Genomic DNA, 25,683 nt, shown 5'->3' with positions numbered 1-25,683 from the left:
CCCATCTCTGCCATTTTCGCCAACACCTTCTTTAGTGTGTCACAGTTTCGATATTTTCTCCCGTCGAGGAGTTGGAGAATGTTGAGGTTTTTCATCTCGTTGAGCATGAATTTTGTTTCTTCTTCACTCCAAAAGTGACTTTTGTTAATTTTGCTGATACTCCCACCTCCGCTGCTGCTGCTGCTGCTACTGCTACTACTAGCCATTTTTGTTGTCGTCTGTTGTACGTCACATCCGTTTTCTACGACTGTTCACACATGCACAGATGTAAAAGAACGAAAGATACCAGATTACCACCAGAACACTGCGCTCTGAGAACGCAGGGTTACTCGTGGTCCCTAAAGTCTCTCTCTCTCTCTCTCTCTCTCTCTCTCTCTCTCTCTCTCTCTCTCTCTCTCTCTCTCTCTCTCTCGTCATACGGATTACTGTTAATTTATTATGCTGATCTGTTCTGTACAACATCTATTGCACGTCTGTCCGTCCTGGAAGAGGGATCCCTCCTCAGTTGCTCTTTTTTCCCCATTAAAGGGTTTTTTTGGGGAGTTTTTCCTTATCCGCTGCAAGGGTCATAAGGACAGAGGGATGTCGTATGCTGTAAAGCCCTGTGAGGCAAATTGTGATTTGTGATATTGGGCTTTATAAATAAAATTGATTGATTGATTGATTGATTAATGGTATACATGCACCGAATAGAACGGATTATTGGGGGAAAAAGCTAGGTGTGTTTATCCGATTTCTCATAATCCGATAATGGCTTTTATCTGATAAAGCCTATCGGATTATGCTGTTTACATGACCACTTGCATAATCAGGTAACTCCTGGCTAATGGGGATCCAACATAGATACATGTATCACTCATAGCACTGCAAATCAAAACTGATTTGATTCTGTAGCGATTAGCCAACCCAATCACCCACAAAAAAAAAAAAAAATAAATAAATATTGGATACATTGAAACTTAAATGAACTCTGTTAGGTTTAGGCACAAGAAAAGATTATGTTTTGGCTTGAAATAACTGGGTTCAGGAGCAAAAGCAGCCATTTCTCATTAGCAGCAGGACACACGGCAATAGCCATGTTTCCATCAGCCTGAAGAAGAAGAATGCAAGACTTGTTTTGTCTCCGGTTCTGCGGAAAACTCGGGCGAGTTCGTAGTTTTCACCAAAGTCCGTACATTTAATGGAAACACACAGGATTCGTATTTCTTTTAATGCACATTTCCCAATGATTCAAATGACTTTTGGATGGAAACATAGCTAAAACAGGGTCTGCCCACTGGTCCAACAGCCCATTGGTCCGACATCCCATTGTTCCGACCATATTAAACCCATTGTTCCGAAGTCCCGTTGTTCAGAAATCATCATGATGCCCTGTGGTTAAGGTCTGGTTAGGTTTAGGCACAAAAACCACTTGGTTAGGGTTAGGAAAAGATCATGGTGTGGGTTAAAATGAAAAAGAAAGTGGCAAACACATAAGCCGTGAGCCTGCTTCGCCTCAAGCCTTTCCCAGCTGACCCAGAGCCGGTCGCGGTGCACCATCAAGCAGAAATACGCCCGCTGTGAACCGTTCAGCACCGCGGAGAGCTCCCCTCACAACCCCAACCCCAGAGATAATAACAGGAGGTTATGGTGTTTCATTCTCTCCTCTCTATGACACTTGTATCTCGACCAGTAGCCTACTTTTGTTGCGCTGCTGATCCTCTATGGTACACAAATACAGTATAGCCTAGTATAATCACATATCGGAACAATGGGACGTCGGACTAATGAGAGGTCGGAACAATGAGAGGTCGGAACAATGCTACGGCACCTAAAAAACAACACAAGTATTGATGTTTGTTGGTCTCGAACAGTGGTCTGCAGCTTGGCAGGCATCTTGCCTCGGGGTGTCTTGCCATCCACCATCCCTTCAACCAATAGATGACAATGTCAGCTTATATACTATGTAATTTTTGAAACATTGATATATCTAGCAATATTTATGCCTTTTTCAGTAACATAAGTGTGACCAAAATAAATCACTTTCTTTCCTTTTTGATGATCTTTACCATAGGTCTTTGGTCAGTGTAATCTAGAGCACCAGGATAAAAACCCAAACACATCACTGACTGTATGATAGGATCCAAACCACGAGTTTCGCTCTCAGTGGTTTCTGTGACATGAGAAATACTTTCAAAATAAGTAATTTGACACAATGCCACTGTTTTCTATGATTTAAACATTATCTGGAAAATAATAGGGTGCGTCCCCCAAACACAGCCTTTACTGTGTCCTTTCAGATTTTAATGCATCATGTATGCAGGATGCGTACCTAGCAACATCACTGAGCATGAGCTGCTAATGCTAGCATTGCTTGCCTTGTATGGGCTTCACCTCTGTTACTTTACTGTAATCAAAGTGTCATTTTTCCCTGTAGAACTGTGTATAGCTCTGAGCTACCAGGTGATGCTGGATTCAAATACACTGTCAAGGCTTCAAATTTGTACCCACTGTTATTCAAACCACCCTTTTAGTCAGTTAAGTTTATTTTTCCTGAGAGGGAAATAGCATCCGTAAGTTTATTAGAGAACATTAACAAATATGAAAACATACACAAACGGCAGCCAGCATCATACGAGTATAACAACTGAACAAAACTACATACTGCAGTACAGTAAACAGTAGCGGATGGTTACAGCCTCTTTTATCTTGCCTATTGTTGTGTCAGTGTATGTTGATACCTGCAGCTGCAGTTTTAAGGTAGGTGAGGTAGAGTCTGTGGTCAGGGTTATTTTGCTATAATGTTGGCCTTGAATCCAACAGCGATATCAGTGAGGTAGGACACACTGGTTGTGTGAGAATGAATGATCTCAGAGATGATGTGTGCACTGTGCAGTTAAGAGAAATGTATTTTGCTCTACAACTGTGAGTAGATTGAAAAAGCAGATGGAGCAGTAGAGGGGGACCAGCTGCTATGAAAGCTCAGCTGAGATTTCACTGCTGGTACTAAACTTATTTGAGTTTGTGCTGGCTGTGGGTCATGTGGGTTTGTTTTTTCAACACAGCAGACTTTCCAGTGCAATCCTGCCTATCATATATCTGCTTTTCTGAACTGTCTCTGACCTGGACATTGAAGATGTCAAACAAAACCTTTTGTTCATTTTGACACAGCCTTTAAAATTAAAGAGCTGACTCAACACCTTTGTGAAACAGTCTCAACAACTCATAGAATTATTATTAGTATTATTATTATTTTAATACTGACGTTTGTTAAATTCCAGAAATGTGGACTGATGACTTGGACTCGTGTCAGACTCAAGTCAAGAGTCTGACATTAGACTGGCAATCAATGACTTAAAAAATATTCTCCAAAAAAGTGTGCAAATCAAATCATGTTGTCAATCTTCATCTTGACAAAGGATATACTTGAAGTAAAACAGAGTCTCAGCTGCTGTTCACATTGCACAAGCAGGAGGAAAAGGTGCACTTGGCAGTGCACATCGACAGACTCATAAATAATGACTCTTGTCAGTCCTGTGAGGAAACATATTGGACACTTCTACTTTTCAGTCTTTCACTTTCGCAATCATATCTCTGAGTTAGACCCTCTTTGTTTAGAATTGTTGTTTTGTTTTGTTTTTTGGCTCGGGGTCATGATAGCCATGGCTGGTTTTTGGGTTGTTCGTCCGTCCATATCTCAAGAATGCCGTAGTGGGAATTTCTTGAAATTTGGCACAGACATCCACTTGGACTTAAAGAAGAACTGATCAGACTGGTGGTCAAAGGTCAAGGTCACTGTGACCTTGTGTCCGTTTTATTCTTGTGAATGCATTATCTTAAGAAGGCCTTGAGGGAATCCACTTGATGAAGTGATTAGAATTTGGTGGTCAAAGGTCACCAAAATATGTTTTTGCCCATAACTCAGGAATTCATATGCTAATTATGACAAAATTTCATACACATGTCTAAAAGGATAAAATGATGAAGTGATGACATTTTGTATGCAAAAAGTTAAAGGTTGACTCCACTGTGACATTACATATTTCTGGTCATTACTCAACGTCATAACTCAGGAACATAGAGGGAGACATTTGGTCAGATACTGAGTTGGTGATGGTGCTGATCGCACAGATCATCTGTTCCGCTTGATTAAAGATGGATGTGAAGCATCAGTGTTTCAGAATATGTATCATACGGCCTTTAGGGGAAAATTTATTTTTTTATTTTTTTAATACCTATTATGAGAAGAACCTGTTGACTTTTTTTTCTTGTATTTGTAGGTGTGAATTTTGTGACTTTCTGATTGATCTGACAAAGCTCTGTTTGTGTACCTAGATTTCTTGACCATTGCAACGATACTGGGAACTGGAATCTTAGGTGAGTAATTATATCTTCTTACTCAAGACAGAAAAATCTGAAACATTAAAGGTGCAGTACTAGACATTCAGAACAATAATAGCAGAAAACCATTATTTGATACGTGAAGATATAGTAGAGTAATGGAGTCCTTGAGGACAAACACACCGGGGCCAGTTACATTGGGCAATCAACCAATTGTTTGGGCCAGTCCTCAAAGAGTTAAAAAAAACCCCAAAACATTCAACTTAAGTAATTTTCTGACCTTGCTTAGCGAGTGACATTACAACCTCTGGGCTGCTCACCGAAACTTCTCTCTGCGTTGCCTGTGTTGTTTCCAACTTTGACAGCAGCTGGTTTGACCACAGAGATGTGAGCAACGGCTAACGTTAGCTTGACCTTGACCAGAATGGGTCAAACCCTGTCCTGTGCATCTCGAGTCAGTGTTTGAAGAGGCAGTGTTTGATGTTTCTGTAACAAGCCAACCGTCACTCACATCTCAGTGGTCAAACCATGCTTCTAAAGTTGGATTGGCACCCGTAATCTGACCTGTAAATGCATTAAAACAGCATAGGATACACACATGACTACATAGGCTTTAAAAATAAGGTGTTACCACAGTGTAGATACAGTACATATTTGGAAATAAGGTTAATTAGGTTATGTTCACTAGAAGTATAAAAAAAAACATTACCTGCTTGCTTTATAAATTAAGAAATCCCTCTAAATTGTGAGGGAGATTACTTAATTAAGTTGGGTTGCTGGAAAAAAAATCCTGACAATGAATGTTATCATTGGACCCTGCAGACATTTGGAAGAGGCCCTCTGAGATGGCTCAGTCATCCAAAAAACTACACTAACAGTTATATTTAGAGCAGAGGAATATGACGCAAAAGGATAGAGTGTTTTATTTAAAAAAATATTGAAGCACTTTCTTTGATTTAAAAAAAAAATGCAATGTAAGTGCAATGTTGTAACATCAAAGTCATTGATATTTATTACATTTTCCTGTCGAATTGTTGAAATTTTGAATTTACATGATTAGACACTCTTTCTGTAGACTGAATGTGCTTGAATTGTAAAACAAAGAACTTGTGGAAAAAAATTGGATTTCATAATGCCCTAGCAATGCTGATAGCACTGTTAATGCTGTCAGCTGAAATGGCCATTCCGGCTCAGCCCCCTCCAGTTTGCATGTGACATCATAGCCATTAGCAGACAATTGGACCCCAGACTATGAACATCGTATATAGCACCTTTAAAGGCAACTTCAGAGAACTAGCGGCAAAAAAAGCTGACTGTTGCGTTGCCTCACATCATCTGTGTCTTGGCCAAAAGTTGCATGTGAACACACTGCAAAGACTACTGCTGACGGCCAACCAGCACGTCTGTTCTGCGCCTGCATGACACCATACCAGCAGACAGCAGTATTCTGTAATCATCACTCAAAAAGGAGAACAGGAAGACCGTCTTTTTGCTAGTTAGCCGGTTAGCACACAACACAAACCACTGTTGAAAGAACAGAGCATATTTCCTTTGCACCAGTGAACAATAACACAAACCTTCACAACATCACATTTCTGCTAAAGAGCTCAGTGGCTAAAGAAAAATAATCTTACCCAAGAGAACATGTTTGTTTCGATCACACTCCCTTTGACTTAAGCTGTTTGTTAACTTCCTCGCTAATATGATTTGACTCAACTAATATGATGGTAAAAACTTTGGTGAACTGTATTTGTTCTTTCTACAAGACTTCCTTTTTATAATATCAGTTCATTTGGAACATAATTAAGGCTCTGTCCATCTCTTGGCTGTCATTGGCAGAGCAAATTTAACGGTGGTTTATGAAGTGTAGTTAACACCAGAGAGATTTTTGTAGAGGTGGAAATTACATGGGACATTACATTTAACTACTTTGTTTTCAGCAGGGTCTTCATGTACTTCCACAAAGGTGGAGCCCTTCCAAGTTAATACTTGTTCAATCACTTAAATCTCATATTGAAATCAGCACTATCCATAAAGTTTTATGGTGAGTATGAGCCCGAGCGGACAGGAGTGCCATGAGCGAGAAAGACGAGCAGAGACAGTGATAGACAGGCAGGTAGATACGCTGACAAAGAGTCAGACACATGCTTTCAGAACTACTGAAGTGGGATCAGATTCACAAATGGTTCTACATCATTTCTATTTCTAGGTCTTCCAGTAACGATAGCCCATGCTGGACTGGTGCCTTTCCTTGTCTCCTTTCTTGTTGGCTTCTTTGTCCAGGTAAGTGATACATTGCTTCTTAGGACTCTTATTTTCTGTAAAGACTGGCATGGTCTGTGTAGATTAAAGATAGTGTGAAATGAGCACAAATCAGTCTGACCAGTTAGATCCTTAGGAATCATCACAAGCAGATGCATCTATTATAACAAATATTAATGTAATTCACTTCTAGTATGTAAGATTGCTAGAGCTCAGCCTAAGGCCTTTAACAAAAAGAAATGACACAGGTGAGATTACTCAAGTTTTCCTGTAAGATGGGAAAATGAATACAGCCCCTCGCCCTGTTATGGCCCCCTAGTGTGTTTCACATTCAACATGTTCAACATTCTGAGAACACTCTCAGAGAGTTCCTTACTTAGCCTAAAATATTTTAGTAAGTAGTCCCAGGTTAAGAGTGATTTAGGAAAGCAATTCTGACCAAGTAAGCGACAGAAACTTTTACCTAAGTAAGGAGGTGTGGCTGACCCCGTTGCTAGGTATGATGCATTATTTTAACAGATGTGATTGGTTGTCACAGACACGCCCCTTTGTGGGCCTGCAAGGTGTGGACAACCAGTGGAAATGAAATTAACTGCTGACTGTAAAAGTGTTGTCATTGTCAGTGTGATCACTGCTGCACTGTTGCATTTTTCCAGTTTTCCAAATATCTTAGCATTGTGATCATTTTATTTCTGGTGTTATAGTGTTAGGAGGGAAATGAGTGTGTATCCCTAATGGCATCAACCACACATATTATCCCTGCATGATTTAATTGGTAGCATTTCATTTATTCACTGTCATCCAGCTTTTGGAGAACATTTCTCTGACCTCTTTGTGTTTTCACCATTTTCTCCTGTGCTTAAAGTGCTTTTAAGCACAGGAGAAAATGGCCTCTTAGAGGTCCTCCTCCCTGCTACTAACAGATTTTCGTCTTAGGAGCTCTTTTAAGGTCTAAGAGGCTCTGTGAATAACTTTTATCTTTACAAGGACCTTGTCTGAACTTTTTGGGGAAGAAAGAAGAAAACATCACAATTCTAAGATTCTGTTAGAATTTCGTCACAAGGAGCAACTCTTTGTATTAGGGAGCTTTGTGAATATGGCCCCTGATCACTACTTTATATTAAAAAGAAAACTGATTGCAACATGTCTCTCCTGTAGTGCTCAACCTACAAGGCCTTCAGATATGTAGGGCTGTGGTCAACCAAAGAAAATCTCGGTCAACTGAAATCCCACCTACTTTTGAACCATTGATTGGTCGATGGGGGAAAACATGATCTCTGATCTATACTGTGGTGGAAACGCTAAACAGACCTAGGGTATAGGTATCATGTCTGAAGGGTTACTTTTGGTTACAAAGGTACCATGCCATGTTTTGTTTGGTAAAAACATGGCTATTGTGTGTCCACTAAAGCGCCTTTCCTGTCAAGAGGCTCAACGTTCACACTTGCTTGGGTCAAGTAAACTGTGTTTGGACAAGTGGAATGTCTCATGCAATTGTTTGATTGGCAGGTAAAAAATAAATGTGATATCTAATGTAACGTTAACTGAAAAAAAACCTTCTTGCTCTAACTCTGAAGCAAAGCATACTGGATACTATAGAAGTTAACTTTGTGGTCGACTGTATCATATGCAACATAACGTTACTAACGTTAAATATCTCTGGAAAGCTAGCTGTCCTGCCAGTCCAACAAGGGCTCCGGTGCACATCCCTTTCAAATGCTTTGTAATCCTGCTTTGTCATTTCTGTGACTTTGTAAAATAAATTCATCATTATAATCTGAAACTGAATGTCTTCTGGGATTATTTATCTGTTTTTCTGATTGAAAAATGAAAGCTCAGCTTGTTCAGCTTTTGGTAAAACACTGGTCACTGTCACTTTTTACCCAGCTGTTCAATCACAGTGGAGAGGGGGCAGGACAAATACCACAAAGACTTACCTTGACATACATGTTGAAAGTGCTGACAACAACAGCTGGCATTTTCAGCTGGGAAAAAAAAAATCAACCAACCAATGGGAAGGGGCCGAGGTGAGCCAGGCCCGCGTAGGATCAGTCACTGGCAATCGACTCACAATGCATTCTGCTTAGATATCTGTCCCACTTGATCCTGACTGTGTGAATAAAAGCAAAAACAGCTTGATCTAAGAGCTGATTGGTTTAGATGTTAAATCAATCAGTGTTGTATACAGCCTATGATAGTTCTAGTGCACAATAGTAATGTTACTTATTCAACTCTATAGTCAACACTTTCCCTGCCAGAGTATTACTTTAAAGTTGCCAGCCACCGCCAGCATTTTCAATCATATTCACTAATCTTTCATGATCCACAGAATATTTTGTTCTATGAATATGTGAACAGTACATGAAACTAAAGAAGAGACCTTCTGTTTTTAAACCAAAAAAAAAACATTTTATTCTATCTTATTCCATTCCTTTTTTTATCAACACAAATTTGTGCATTTTCAAAAAACAAAAAAAACAAAAAAAACATTTCGGACAAAAAGCTCATTTTCAAGTACAAAATCAATTTCACATTTATATTTTTAGTTTTTTCGCATTTCCTTCTGTCAGTTTGAATTGTATAAATGAAAGTAATAATAATAATAATAATGATAATAGTCTGTTTGAAGTTTAGCGGAACACCTTGCCACTTTCAGTGATTGTTCAGTGTTCTGCTGTCTCCCTCTCCTCTGTGGTCGTCTTGTCTGTGTGTCACGATCACCTTCATGGTGATCCTGTTTCGTCCCACCAAACTCATTTGCTTCTTTGTCCAAATCGGATTCAGAAGTTCTGAGTCCATCAACATCTCCAGGGCAACCATAAATTTTTCCATCAGCCCCGCATTTTCATGTGGTTTACAAGCTGCTACATTTCTGTAAACAACATCTTCTGTTTTTTTGACACAGCAGTGCTGTTCTATTTCACAAGATGTGTAACAGTGCCCCCTGTCTTATAACAGTGAAAACTGGATTGCCAGAATACCTCGTCAGTGGCAGGACAGCATTCTGTCATAAATGACAGAAAATCTAATCAATGGCGGGGATAGTGTTAAAGCATTTTGTCACCACCGCGTGCTCTAACCCACTTTCCAGACATGGCACAGGTTATCTAATCGTATCTTACCACAGGTTATTGTATATTTGTTGTGACTGGCCTGAAGCAGGACAGGGATGGTGGAAATCTTGGTTGCGTTCAGCCCCGACAAAATGTAGTGTGATGTTTATTTAAAGAGAAACTGCAGTAGGTTGAACAGCCTGTTGTGTTACGCAAGCACAATGCCTTTGAATATGTAGTTTAATTCAATTCAAAGGAGCATTTTTGGTGTTGAAAAACAAACTGTGTTCACATTGTCAAAGCAGGATGTGAAATACAAGCAAAAACTCCAAGTAAATATCTTAATATTTTCTAAATATTTGAATTTGCCCAGCTTGCACTGGACGTCAGTATGATATCAGAAATATGGTGGACCCTTTGTCAGACAGACGTTAAATTCTGGTTGGAATGAAAATGGGGTTAACGATATTTTAAATGTCCAATAGCGCTGCAATTCCACGTTGTGTGGATGTTAATTTTATGAAGTTTTGTAGACGTTGGGTTTTGTTCTTAATAACTTAAGACTGAATGTTGTTACTCTAAATCAAGATGAAGTTATGATGAGATGTTTGGAACATGTTACATTTTGGTGACCCAACAACGCAACTAAAAATGCTGACATTTGACGTCCTGACATAGAATTTTGGTCACCTAATGTCACAACCTAAATTCATTCATATTTCAATTCCTCGTACTAGAAGGCAAACCTTTGGGAGCAGGGCCTTCAGTGTGGCAGCACCCACCCTCTGGAACTCGCTTCCGCTGGAGATTCGCCAGGCACCAACTCTGGACTCTTTTAAATCTCTGCTAAAGAGGCACCTTTTCCTGCTGGCTTTCGCCAGCTAGTTGTGTTTTATGTTTGTTCATGTCATGTGATTTTGTGGTTGTCTGTGTGATTTTGTGGTTGTTAGCAATTGTGAAGCGACCTTGGGTTTCTTGAAAGGCGCTATATAAAATTGATTTATTATTATTATTATTATTATTTATTTATTTATATAAACGTTGCTACACCTAGGACACACCCACCAAATGAGAGAAATCGTATCTCAAAGCCCGTTGCACACTGTCTAACACCATTTTGAGAAAGCATGTCGTTCAACCTGGAAACCAAAGCAAAACAGTGCACACTGTTTTCAGATTGAATGTACCCCTGTTTGAACAGAAGGGGGACCAGACGCATCGGCAAGAGCGAATAAAACATGAGCTCACAGATTTGTCTGTCTCTGAGGCTACATCATGCAATGTCATGAACTTACTACACCCATTTCAAGAACTAAAAATATATTTTCTACCCTCTGTTATGCAGGCCTTGCTTATCTACTTGTTTGTGGAACTTCTTCAGAAATGTCAGGTGATGCAGCTAGAATCTCTAAAGGTAAGCAGCTAAAAATAACCTGCATGCCTTTTACTTGTTAGGCTCTATTGGTAACCCTGAGCGCAGACTTTGACACCCAACACCTGATGAAAGCAGAACCTATTTGAATACACTGAGGGGCCTCAGTGACAATGTAAGACACTGACGGAGTTTATTTATGGAGATGTTAAGTGACTGAAAATTAAGAGGATGACAGCCAAACTTGCCATCCTGTAGTATTGTAGCTTGAGACAGCAGATATGTCCAGGACATCAGGAGATGTGTCCAGGACAGTGGAACTAGCTAGAACTAACTAGATCTGCACACCAAGTAAAGCTCCCGTTAAAATGACATTTATTATAGTTTACTGTGTCATGAATTTTGGTGATAAATGTTGACAGGGGAACATTTTTTTAATTATAACTTGGATTAATTTGATCTTAGACAGGTGTGGCAGAGTGTATTGTGATGGATCAGGTGGGTGTGGAGGATCAAGCCCCCACAGAGGAAGAGGAGGAGGATGATGGTGAAAATGCAGAAGCAGGTAAAAAAAACCCTTTTTGTTAAGGGCATTCTTTGCTGATTTTCAAACACCTTTGTATTATAACAATGTGGGTAGTGTCTGTAAATGATCTGTGGTAAACCTTCCTCCATCTCGCAAGCGCCCAGATCTCCCTGCTTATTTGCCAGCGAAAACCTGCTGGATGATGCATTTCATTTCTCACAGCATATTTTCGCTGGCTTTCAAGGTGTTGCACAAACTTGTACCTCTGCATTTTCATTTGCCCGCCATTCTTTAAGCATTTTTTTTTTAAGATTAAATCTTTCTGTTAATATGAATAATATAACAGTCATGGAGTACCCAGATAACTCGCTAGAATTAGTGCAGTACATGACAAAGAATACTGTGGTGCACAAGTCATGTTTAACTCATTCCATTCATCTCTTTAGTGTTAAGAATGAAATTGAACCTTCTTAGGCCCTGATTGCATAGAGAGCATTTTGCAGGTTGCAAAAAGTGAAGTGCACTGCACTGCGTTGAATGCCACGAGTAAAAATACACTTTCTGCGCCTTTTTGTTGTTGCCAGGCAACCACTCCATGACCTCCTTACCCTAACCTTCCCATGTTATCAATCTACTGTTTATTTATTTATGTTTTTATTTTATTTATTTCACTAATCAGTAGTTAGTAGCTAGTTCCTAAAATGGACAGACAGAGGCTACTTGCTGTACCTCTGGTTGAGGGTGGGAGGCTGTCAACAGCACAGGGAAAATAGAGATCTGGGTACATGAGACCCTAAAAAAGAGCGTGGATCAAGTGGAGTACCACCAGTTCAGGTCCAGGAGCTTCGCCTCCATGATGACCATTTCTAGACTTACTTTATATAATTCTTTGTATAACTCGGAGACAGTTTGACAACCTGCTGTCTATCATCAGGCTGTATAGCTCTGGTTACCCAGCAACTGCTAACATCAGTTTCTCCACCATTGTTTATCAACTGTAAACTTGTTGTTGTGACCACCACAGAAGGCCCACCTCTCAAATCATCCGATTGGACAATGGGAAAAAGTGGAGATGACACGGGGCATTTTCCGCACTGAGTTGAAATTTTTTCAACTCGAGCTCAAAGCACTCTGGCAAAAATGCCAGGCATCAAGAGCACAGAAACGCAAGAACAGTGAACAAAAAGTTTCATTCTCATTAAAAACAATTACAAAAGGCTGCCTCCAACTGCTAAAACCTTTTCTGTGTGATTGAGGCCTTTGTCTGCCTTTTCCACTCATCAGGGCCTGCTTCGACTTCCTGTCACGTTGCAATCAAACCCTGATTTGAGTAACTAAGGGCAACTATTGACTATTTAATACTGATCCAAATAGCCTTCAGTATGATGAATCACACACCTCTACTCACATGCAAACAGTTGTTTTTGACAAATGTCATATGCCCTTATATTTATAATGATTTAACTTTTTAAAAGAAGAGATTACATACCAAATGATGGTATATGCTTGTGGTAAAATATCTAACAAAGGGATCATCTAGAAATTAGGGAGTATTACAAAATTGAGATTCGGAATTGTAAGGTCACAGTTTTCTCTCAGTAGATGAAGAGGTATCAGGATTTATTTCTTCCAAGCAGTTTCAGAACTATAAGATTCATCAAGTTACAGTGCAAATGTCCACACTATTGCAACACACAGTATTGAATTGCATCATATTGCACCATAACCTGCTGCATCAGGACAGGGCTGATTTGAATTATATCGATCTGTTAACTAGATGTTTCGGATCACTGATTGTATAGTGAGATATTAATCAAACTGATCTCTGTTGGCGAGATACACACACTAAAGCCTAATTTGTAAAAGTAATTTCTGAAACATTAACTAGGGGGAGAATACTTGTTGTTCGCAATGTCTGTTTCATGTGTATATTATCATATTTTAGTAAGAGTCCTCTCTTCTTTTTTAATTTGATATAGCAGCTGTAATAAAAACACAATTCTTCTTTTTTACTTGTTATCTTGATAAATTTAGGGAAAAAACAGCCACAGCACTAAATCAGTACAACAATGTTGTCATGTGTCATTCTCACCACAGTGGTGGTGTTGATTCAAAATTTTCAGTAATTGCTGTGTTAATGCCCTTCGCACTGGCGACAGATGTGGCCAACAGCATTTTGCTCTCTGGTTGTCAGTTTGTCCCATTCTCCTGAATGCGATATCTCAAGAACAGTCATGTCTTCAAATTTGGCACAGATGTCCACTTGGACTCAACGATGAACTGATTAGAAGTGGTGGTCAAAGGTCAAGGTCACTGTGACCTTACCTTCGTCTCATTCTGTCGGACATATCTCAAGAACACTTTGAGGGAACTTCCACAAATTTGGCACAAACGTCCACATAGACTAAAGAACGCACTAATTGGAATTTCATGGAAACTGTACTGATTGTATAGATCCTCTGTGGTGTCAGGTTGAAGATTTGATGAAGCATTCATGTTTTTACAGAAATGGATGTAAACTGTAAGAGCAACTTGACTGGTTCACTGAGGCATACAACTGTACAGTCTTTATTAGCAGCTGGCCTTTATTTGTCTGTCACAGCCATTATTCGAAAATTTGAAAATGCCGCTATCTAACTTAAGAGCATCGTGGGTATGTTTTTTTTTCCTCAGTGATGTTGCATTTGTGGCAGTACAATTCAGTAATTATCACGCCTCAAATACGATTTGGTGTTAAGCTGTTTCATGTACTTGAACCCTTTGGACAGAAATGAAATCCTAGCATTGTTATTTTATCCATGCAACATTAGACTTCATGTGCAGAGACTGTGAATGTGTGGTTGGGTTCAATAACTCCTCCGTCCAGTGGCCCTTTGTTTCCAGCTGCATTACATAGTCACCAAAGGCACACATTTATCATATGTGTATTAGTATGTGTGCATGCACCAGTGTCGCTAGTCCTTGCCCTTGGTTTGGATGAGCAACCAGCATGACAAAGCCATCTTTTATACACTGAATAACAAAAGATGTTTTTCCCCTCAATGGGAAAAGATCTGCTGAAGAAAAATAACCAGCTACTATTTTAATATTCAATTGTCAAGGTTTAATCCCCCCTTCACACACACACACACACACACACACACACACACACACACACACACACACACACACACACACACACACCTGTCTGTTTTTATCATCTCCATTACAAGCGTCATGTGGCCAAACACTAGCAGATGTATTTACACTTTCAGACCCACAGGGATATCAGACAATATGCAGAAAACCTTTCAGGCATGATTATTGGTGGTGGATTCGTGATGAGGCTTATTTCAGGCTGAGCCTATAATTTGCTAATAAAGTGCCAAATTCTCTCGTCACACTTCTGAAAGGATAGCAGGTTCATGTGGAGAAAAAAACAAACATGTTTCACATATTCACAAATGGCACTCATAACTTGATCTTGTCCTTGTTTTCAGCCGTGTGTCTGTGTATTAACATTAACAGCAACAAGATACCAGAGTCAGATTCTTTGTATGTGCACATATACTTCTATAACATTCTTCTAGAATTCTATGTGCCTAGTTTAATGGTTCTGTTGGTTTGCTTTGATGATCTACTGATGTGGAGACACATCAGACATGACTACTGCGGTCTGTTGTTTTATTTATTTTGTTGATGTTGTAAATTATCTATGATGTGATAATTTAATATCTTGTATTTTGCATTTTCTGTGGACCCCTGGAAGAGTAGTCTTTACTGTGGTATCAGCTAATGAGGATCCTCAATAAAGAATAAAGAAAGAATAAATACTTGGTTGGTACAGTTGATAACATTCCTTCCCCGTGCTGCCTTGAATGAAAATTCTGACAGATAATGGCTGTAAATATGTTAATTGAGAATTATGGCAATCACGGACACATTCATCAGTCATAAAATGCCTTGTGCCTGATTTTCCTCGTGCTGACAGTTTTTGGAGCTCTGCAACAAAAGCCCCAGATCAGAAGCAAATCAACGTTGGCTCGGCGCTCACATATCAGCGTTCAAGGGCTACATGTGAACTGTTTAAAGACATTAGTTGAGAGGCTCGGCGATGCATCACAGATGCACCCCAGATATCTAGCAGGCAAAATATCTATATCTGTTGGGGACTTTGTTGATGAGCTACAGCCAGTGAGAGCGAGAGACATGTTGAGACAAGCAGCACTGCAGTGCTGTGCAAGGTGTGTGTTTTTTAGAGGGAGAGAGAGAGAAAGTGAAAGAGAGAGAGGACGAGAAGGTTTACTATTGCACTCAGTGTCTCTGTAAGTTATTCGTGTAATAACTTAGTCTGAACAAGACTTTGTCCATTTTTGACTTTGATTTTTTCTAGTTAGGGCCCCCTGACCGTGGGTTGTGGTTTAACCCTCACATCACAAGAATTATTGGTGATTTCTCCTGGTGAAAGATCTTGTAGTGTGTGCTCCCCTTCACTGGTCAGTCATGTAGTGGGAAAAACACACCGACTTCAAGACCCCTGTTTACAAGACAGGAAGTTGTGTGAACAGTACAGCCATCTGAGGACTTTGGAAGCCATGTTGTGTGACGTAGGCTTTAAGCATGTAGCTCTGATTGCTTTAAATCCCTGACTGACCTCTCGTGGTACTGTATGTGTGGAGATGGTTGGTCATAGGCAGTAAATTCTCCAGTATGTAACTGGATGTGACAATCACCTACTGTGTCTCAGAAGCGTATTGTGCAGTTGTGCATGAAGAGGCATTGGAAACAAAGTAGACAATTATGCCTGGTACACACTACATGACATTTCTGTCTGTTCTGACAGTCACTATGTCACATTATGCGATTGTGGAGTCATAAAATCGTGCTGTGACTTGGCCGACAGACATGACACACTACACGATGGTCCACACCAATCATCCCCGGTCGTCTTTCATGACATGTGTGATGTCATCAGGTTATTCTTTTCCTGTTTTTATTAGTTTTACTATTATTTCAGTCACTGTGTCTGTTCATGTGCCAGGAGCTACATTTAAAGTACCATATGCAAACATGCAAGTCACTGAATCCTCCACAACAAGTTCCTGCAAATGTTTCACGATAAAAGCGAATTTAGAAAATGAAGGGACTCTCTCAACTGAAGTTATACGGGGCTTTTAATTTGAAAAAGATACAGGAAGTGTTGAGTTTGAAATTACGGCGCAATGCAAACGGGAGCAGATAAAAAGTAAAGATATAAAAATACGGAGGGACTAATAAATAACATCATGTTTATAATGTAGTCTGTTCAAAATTAAGCTGGTAGCCTCTGCAGTTGTGGTGAGTAAAAGCCCCTCCACTATTTTTGTATTTTCTTACTTTATGTTTGTCTCCATTTTAAAGAAGTAACATTGTTTGCTAGCTTGATGCAATTGGCTGGGTTGATAAAGTGGTTCTGCAGTTTAACGCCATAATTTTTCCTTTTATACTCTGTTGTGGTAATATCCCTAGAGGATGTATCTAAAACCCTGGGGTGTTGTTGTCATACAGTTGTCTACGGCAGCAGACCACTCTGTGTTACTGTTGGTCAAAGTGACGGCTGTGACGGGAGCAGTCGTGAACGACAAAACGAAAATCAAACATGCTAGATTTTCTGTGGGAACGTCGTGAGGCGTCCAAGACATGGCGTCGGTTGTTGTTAACTATGACACACTACATGAGATGAAATGATGGATTATCGTGTACGATACTCATTGTCGTTCATGATCCATCCCAACACTGTAGGTCACTGCGTTGGTCTAGAATCGAGCTGATATCGCGTAGTGTGTACCAGACATTAGACCTATTCACCAAACACAACGTAGCTCTTCAGGCTATGTGTCAGAGAGTACCTGCTATTTATTTTCTAAACTTCACTCTGATTCTTTTCCCTTGACAGGATAATTGGCGAGTGTTAAAAACCTTTTTTTTTTTTTTTTTTTTTTACTTGTCACGTTTTCTCAAGCGTAGACTACAGGAAAATTTATCAATTTAGTGAAACCAGGAGTTTCTTAGGTCTACATTTGTCAGCTGCTTGGACTATCTGAGTATATAACTGAGTATAATGGCTAATTTGTTGTCTGTGTACCTTGCCATATTTTGTCTGGCCTTAAGCCCATGGGCCCACATCAGTGTTTGACTGGTTGTGTAATTACTAGTTCTAACTAGTACCACAGAGCAACTCAAAGCAAGTTCAATGGGATCATTACTTTAAAGTCAATGGACCTAAAAATCATCTGTCAGCTAATTTCTACCATCATTGTATAGTTCTTAGATCAACAACAGATAGTGCCAGTCAGGCATGTTGGCTGGCAAATTGACAAAATTCAGTGTCAGAAGTTTACAAAGAAACATCTGAATAAGCCCGATGCTTTTTGGAAACAAGTCTTGTGGACTGATGAAGTTAAAATATAACTTTTTGGACACAATGAGCAAAGGTATGTTTGGAAAAAAAAGGATGCAGAATTTCATGAAAAGAACACCTGTCCAACTGTTAAACACAAGGATGGATCGATTGTGCTTTGGGCTTGTGTTGCAGCCAGTGGCACAGGGAACATTTCACGGGTAGAGGGAAGAATGGATTCAGATAAATTACAGCAGATTCTGGAAGCAAACATCACACCATCTGTAAAAAAAAAAAAGCTGAAGAAGAGAGGATGGCTTCTACAACAGGACAATGATCATAAACACATCTTGAAATCCACAATGGACTACCTCAAGAGGCGCGAGCTGAAGGTTTAGCCATGGCCCTCACAGTCTCTCAACCTAAACATCATTAGAAATATGTAGATAGACCTCAAAAGAGCAGTGCGTGCAAGACAGCCCAAGTATCTCACAGAGCTAGAAGCCCTTTGCATTGCCTACTGTCACGGCTAAATATGAGTCTAGACAGACATGGATGTAAACTGTAACTGCAACTAGACTGGTTTGTGAGGCATACAACCACAAGGCGGTGATTCTAATTTCTTTGGCTTTCTCTGTCTTTAAATAGGCTTTTAACAAGCAATGTGAATCACAGCTGAGCTGACAGCGGTGCTCTGAGTTACCAGTGAGAGGAGCTGCACTGCTAAAAGCTTCTGGTTCGTGCAGTGAGAGTGTTGACTCACGGAAGTCAGTTCACTTTGAAAATACATTTGCTGGTACATGTACTGAACACCTGTATTTTAAAGGGAAGTATTGTACTTTTAACTCCACTACAATTTTTTTCCAACAGCTATTCAGTTACTAGTTAATTTGTAGATAAAGAATTTACAACTAAACATCTGGTCAGTTTATAAAATATGATACATTAAATACAATCCAGTATTTAACAATATCATTTTTACTTGTCACACAATTGTGATTATCATAAAAGATCTGAATTTTTCTTCCACCACCAGATTAGAATTTGTATCCACTAGTATAAACAGCATTATCTAATCAAATAAGACAGTAACTCCTCTTACCCATTAAAGTTGCATGTGCATTCTGAGCAGTTGCTGGTGTCAAGGACTGGCACCTTCTTTTATTTAAACTCAAGCAGTGGCACAGATGGTGACGGTGGTGTGTTTCAGTGTGTGTGTGTGTGTGTGTGTGTGTGTGTGTTTTCAATACCCTACTCTTATATTACGGACTTCTGCATTGCCATTAATTTAACATGCTTGTTTTGACTATCATGTTTAATAATGTACACTCTGCCAGGAACACTCACATTAAAGTTATAGCACCATAAACAGGCAGTATAATTATGATTGGCTGTATGGTTTCCGCCCCCTCCATGGAGCATGCACGGGAGCTCAAACCAAGAAGAGCAGCAACAGACCCTCTGCAGAACATGCTGCAACAGCTTGTTAAAGTTCAGATAAGTTGACAGTTTAAGGAAGCTTTAAGATTCTTTAAAAGAGCAACACATAATGCAGTTAATGTATGTGAAAATAATGAATGACATGGTGGAGCTGAGCAACAGCAGCAGCTGTTGCCGAAGGCAGAATGTTTTTGGATTGTCCATCCCTCCGTCCATTTGTCTGTCCCACTCTCTTGAACGCAGTATTTCAAGACTGCCTCTAGGGAGCTTCTTAAAATTTCGCACAAAGTTCGACTTGGACTCAACAATGAACTGATTAGATTTTGGTGGTCAAGGTTCATGATCATTGTCAACTTACTCATGTGTTATTTTTGTTAATGCCATATCTCAAGAACACCTTTGGGGAAATTTTCAAATTTGGCACAAACATCAGCTTCTACTCAATGAACTGATTAGATTTGGTCAAAGGTCAAGGTCACTCTGATCTGGAAAATCTGATCTGTTTTTGTGTATGACTCGAGAATTCATATGCAAATTATGACATCATTTCACACAAATGTCTAATAGGATAAAATGATGACATGATGACAATATATATCAGAAGGTAAAAGGTCAACTTCACTGTGACATCATAATGTTCTGCAAAAACACTTTTCCAGCCATTGTTTAGCGTCATAACTGATGAACAGGTCGTATACTGAATTGGTGACACTATTCTTGGGTGTCCACCTTGAAACTGTGCTGATTGTATAGATCAGTGGCCCTCAAATGGCAGCCTGCGGTCCGCATCCGGCCCACGAGCCGCCTATTTACGGACCGCGGACCGCACTTTTTTACTTTCAATTTTGAAGTGGTACACTTATCGATACTTTGCCAGCAGTAGGAGCCTAGATTGAATAAAAACAGCATGTTTCAAGTAGGAAAGAAAAGAAAGGTGTTGAAAGGTTTTGTTTTTATATTTATTTTAATTTACGTCAAAATGGAAATGGCATTTCATTTTATTTTATTGTGTATTTTTGTTGTTTTGAACAAAAAGGACACTTTGTTTTGAATATATAACTATAATAAATGGCATGCAAGTATTTTCCTACTTTTCTCATCATCTGTAGTCTGGATGACATTTTCAGAGATGTAGGAGGAGTTTGCAGTAGTTTCAGGTTTGGTGTATTGACAGCCTACATCTGTCTTTGTCTTTCAGATACAAGTTTACTACAGCAGGATGCAACAGCTCTACACAATCAAGCTGAGAGCCTGCAGCCCAACCTTCATCTGCTCGGCTACCTCTTCCTCTCCCGGCCTATGAGCCACGCCTTCAACTGCATCCTCCTCTTCCAGTTGTAAGTTACCATGGTGATGACAGAGCCCATAATTTTGCAGGATCTTAAAGATGCAACATTTACCAATTGCACAATCAACAACACTCAGTGTAAAAGAGAGGATGTGGGTGGATGTGTTTTTCCCATCACCGTAGTTCATTTGTGCTGTATGTGGAGTTCTATCTTAGTTATTAGGCTGTGAGCTGTTTTCTCAAAGAAGTAGCTCCCATTTAAGATGTGCATACGTAAACAGGGGTGATCACAATTGTCTCCCAACAGCATGTTTGAATCTTTTCCCCCAGCATGTTTAGTACATCTCCACGTCACCACCAAATATTTAAATTAGGCCCGTTTCCACCGCAGGAACTAAGGGGTAATTTTACGGGGCCGGGGCCGTTGGTGCGTGTCTCCACCGCAGGAACCACCCCCTAAGGACAGAGTTCCGGAACTTTTACAGGGGCTAAACAAGTCCCTGCCTCGGGGTAGGTACTCAGAACGGCCCCGAAAGACTCCTGGCTGGGGCTTGGGGTTTACTTGGTGCTGATTGGATATACTCAAGGAGGGATGTGACGTGAACAGAAAGCTACAAAATAGCCGGCATTTTTAAAACTCAGCAGACGAGGGTTAGCTCGTTCATATAGCTTCCGCCGCCATGTAAAAAAAACTCACTAAATGGCCCGTGAAAAAAATATTCTTTCCAGCGGATATCTTAGTTACAACATGATTGAGCTAGCAAAGCAGTTTTGTGTTGCTATGTGTGGTATTTATTCAGTTATGGGAAATCACGATGTCTGGAAAGCATCAGTAGTGGCTGCAGCTGACAGGGACAGCTCACAACAGCATCTGTTAAAAGCCTCCCGTTGTCGGATACGACATGAAACTACTCCAGTTAGCTCAATCATGTTGTAACTAAGACATCCGCTGGAAAAAATGTTTTTTTCACGGGCCATTTACTGAGTTATTACAGACACCGCTATCGGCTAACAGCTAACAACGTCCCTACGTCGCCCCGGTCAAAATGGTCGCGCAACGATTACGTCACATCCAGAGCCCGTAACTTTACAGGAACCTTCCTCGTACTCCGCTCTCTCAGTGGAGACACGGCGGTTGAGAGAGCCGAGCAAGAGGACGTTCCTGTAGTAGTTCCTGCCCCCCAAATAGTACCGGGAACTTCTTCAGTGGAAACGGGCCTATTGTTATTTTCAATCAATAGAGTGGGGTGTGGAGACCTTAAGAGGTCTTTTAGGGGTTTAGTGAAATTCACACACAATTATCAGAATTATACAAGAATGACTATTTTAATGATTGGTTTCACTGTAAGCACAACAGTGGGTCCGGTGTCCTTATAAAAATTGTATGAATTTGTTCCAAAGATGATCAACACTCATGATCTATAGCGCATGGTCAAAAGTGCATGACACATAATCTGGGAGCAAAATAAGGCAGAAGGAGCAAAGGGGTTTGATTTAGTCCATTGATTAATCATAGGTGTGTTTTGGGTGTAACATTCAACCAACCAAAGTGTCATCTCCCATTCCCTGGGAGCTGGGTATACCTGTACCTGGCGCACTGCTATTTACATGGCAAATTTTGGCAAATTGGATATGTTTTGGATAGTTTTCTGCTGAGAGTAAGGGTACAGGTACATATGAGCAAATGTAGGCGTGTGACCATCGCCTGCTTACATGATATTTGGGCTGAATGTGGGCAGTGCCAAGTGTGATGCAAACAGATAGTTAGCCTGCTAGCTAACAAATGAATGTTAGCTAGCTAGCTTGCTAATAAATACTGCGTAATATGACGTTATTGGTACATTTTGCATTTTCTTAAAGTTCCTGCCTGCCTCCAAGGCAGCATCTCTCATGTCGGGTAGTTTGTACTTTTCTGGCTGGTTAAACACATCAACAGTAATATCTCCTCCACACATACTTCTTTGCTCTTGGGACTGTGACTTCCCCAGTCAAAGTTCACTAAAGTTAAACTAAGGTGACCGGATTTCTGAGATGAAAATCGGGGACATTTTCAGTGCGGTGGTGAAAAATCATTAAATATTATCATTATGAAATAAAAAACGGGGACAAGTACTTTTTCATGTATTTTGACCAGCTTTTATTACAAAAAAGGTTGCAATCAAACAAATGAGTGACATCACCAACCATCCATCCACTGAGGAAGACAAAAATATCTTAATCTTGTTAGCTTGAGTTAGGATGGATTTTTTTGGTCAAAGGTTTCAACTCATAACTGAATACTGAACTGATATTTATGACACAAAAGGTGGCAATCAAAAAAAGGGATGACATCACCGTGATCCCCTCATTCATCCACCTCCGTAGCCTCCGCCTCAGGAGCCTGGGTAGAATAAGAGCAGAGGAGAACATGAGAAAAACTGCAAGAACAGAGCCAATAGTAAGTGAATAGTTTCTTAAAGAAATAACATCAGTTTTGGTAATATACTTATATAATTTAGTCATTGTGCTCTTTTTTATATGCTCTATGTAATTGCCTCTGTTTGAAATGTGCTACATCAGAGGTTCCTAAACCTTTCAGACCATGTATCACTATGTACCAAACCAAATTTCCAAAGTGCAACTTTCTACTGCAGATATGATTTTTTCATACAATAAAAATAACTGTATCCCCCATGCAACAGCATCAGCAAGGCTAAACAACATCAACAAAATGCTACTTTATTAAAATCAAAGAATAGCCTACATTTATAAAGTGCACTCACAAAAGATAGAGATAATATTGTCATCTCATGGTAATCTAATATAACAAGTTACACCTTCACTAACAACAGTGACATACAAAACAGTGACATAGGGCATCATCTAATCAGATGGTCTGCATTTATAACTACTAAATTCATTGGTTACCCACACAGCAGTGACTGGTGCCAGCCCGACACAAAATACAGCAGTTAACACACACAACTATTAACCATTTACTTATTATTTATTTATTATTTTAACACAGTCTCAGGTCCCTATGCCTCCAGGAAAATCCTATGCTACCAAAGCAGTCTTCCACCTCCTCCTTTTCTAAAACAGAGCCACATACAATGTCATCACCTGGTAATCTCACGCTAACGTTACAGCTTCACCAATGACAGATATAAAAACAGTGACATCATGTTAAAGGAGCAATGAGCAAAATTCATCATTTCTAGATTGAAGGAATTAAAAAATTGCTATGTGAAGAACTAGAGGTGTAATTTCATCTGGAGTATAGCATGACCTCACACATCCTCTCTCTGTGTTGATCTCCAGCCCCTTGTTTACAAACCGGTCCGGCTGCGCGTTCATGTACGTTCATGTGAACCCCCCCCCCCGAGCCCTGGTTTGTTATTCAGGTTAAAGTGGGAAGAAGCAGCGGGTTTGAAGTGGAGGCTGCGGAGGAAACACCGGGATGGGTTAATGTCTGGAGCTTGAGTTATTAGCGGCTCGGTCCCAACAATGGGTCAGGCGATACGGTTGTGTTAAGTGAGTAAGTTTGCCCGGCAGCCCAGCTAACATTTTCAATTAGCATTGTACTGGCGAGCCAGGCGTGCAGCCCGCGAGGTTACATTTTTGTAATATATTTGCTGAGATGGAGGCGAGGCTCAGTGACTAGAAGAGCTGGTAGAAGCGTTCCATAGCTGTAAGTTACTCCAGTAGCCGGTGGCAGCCGACTTGGCTAGAGACATCGCCGGATCCCGGCTAGTGCTAACACCGGGAGCTAACGCTAACGTTCCTCCTCTTCTCCGTGAGTGAGAGCGGGCTCGCGGGCTGCTCAAGCTCCGGACACACTTTGTTTTGGTCTACAGGCAGTGCACCACAGCAAACCTAGCGGTGAAACAATTTCGCTTTTTGCCCCTTTAACGTTCACTGACTTTTATAACGTTACGTTAGGTCTTCAGTTCAGATTAAACAGACGTACTGCATGTTACAATCATACTTAGCCTACTTTCCCTCACTTCACACACACACACACACACACACACACACACACACACACACAGAGTCAAGTCTACTGCCAGCTCACACAAAATAAATAAGTTCATACACAACATACCATTTAACGCGGCCGCTGGTCTCCTCTTCTCTCCTTTCTGCCGCCTCTAGATTGTTGTTGTTGATGCTGCTGCGTCTGGTCGTGCTTCCTGATAACGTCTGTACATCATACGACATCTTGCGTCGGTGATGCATTTACTGACTACTGTAATAACTGGTGTTTGAGTCTGCTCGCATTTTTCCCCCATTCAATGTCAAAATCGAGGACATTTTCAGGGACAGCTTTTATCAGGGACAGGTCACCCAAATCGGGGGCTGTCCCTGGAAATCGGGGACGTCTGGTCACCGTAAGTTAAACTCCAGGTGATGGCAAGATGTACATTTGCTTCACCACCAGAAGCAAATATGTTGTCCACCCCTTCACTCGCACTGAATAGCAGCAAATGGAAGGTGAATGTTCAGCATTGTTAATTTCTCGTGTGTGAACGGGCCCTAATGCAGTCAGAGCAGTAATGTCACTGCAGCAAATATCGTGCAGCATTTAAGCACCAAACCTAAGAACTGTAGTAATAAACTTGACAGAGGAAACAGAACTAAACTTTAAGCTCCTACAATAATCAATGAAGTTACGCTGCTCTTGTGTGTGTAAAAGTGCACAGTCTCTCTAATGGAGAATCAGACAGCAGCTCTGCAGCTCTTTGTCACAAGCAGAGTGTACACGTCTTGTGAAATGACCTATGTAGGCACGTCTTAGTATCTGAATAAAGCACCCCTTAAAGAATAGGATTCAAATAAACACAAGAAGTTTGTGCTCTCAAAAAGGATCAACACTCAGTGAAAAACCTAAGCCCTATGATAAGCTAATGTGGCAAGGCTTAATTATACAAACCAATGAGCAGTGATAACTAGCATGTCTTTGGGGTCATCGGGTGGGAACCTCCTTTCACCAGTGTTTCGTCTAGTTGGTCCCACGACACCTCCATGAGGCTAGACAGTGATCTCTGGCGTCCCAGAGACACTCCCCTAATGCCAGGTCTCACT

At 40.4% G+C, this 25,683-nt stretch overlaps 1 protein-coding gene across 1 annotated transcript in view; it reads left to right on the top strand.

Moving 5' to 3' along the window:
• The window catches only part of LOC126396968 (uncharacterized), a 105,661-nt gene that overhangs the window by 12,877 nt on the left and 67,101 nt on the right, over positions 1-25,683 (top strand). Inside the window, exons 2-6 of the mRNA XM_050055378.1 lie at positions 4,315-4,356; positions 6,530-6,603; positions 10,981-11,049; positions 11,473-11,572; positions 20,530-20,668. Of these exons, the coding sequence (XP_049911335.1) occupies positions 4,315-4,356; positions 6,530-6,603; positions 10,981-11,049; positions 11,473-11,572; positions 20,530-20,668 (424 nt within the window). The remainder of the gene's footprint in view (positions 1-4,314; positions 4,357-6,529; positions 6,604-10,980; positions 11,050-11,472; positions 11,573-20,529; positions 20,669-25,683) is intronic.

Source organism: Epinephelus moara, chromosome 10 (genome assembly GCF_006386435.1).
Source record: "Epinephelus moara isolate mb chromosome 10, YSFRI_EMoa_1.0, whole genome shotgun sequence".
In the NCBI taxonomy this organism is placed as follows: Eukaryota; Metazoa; Chordata; class Actinopteri; order Perciformes; family Serranidae; genus Epinephelus; species Epinephelus moara.
Note: the sequence above shows the minus strand (reverse complement) of the source record. Positions and strands in the feature narration are given on the sequence as shown.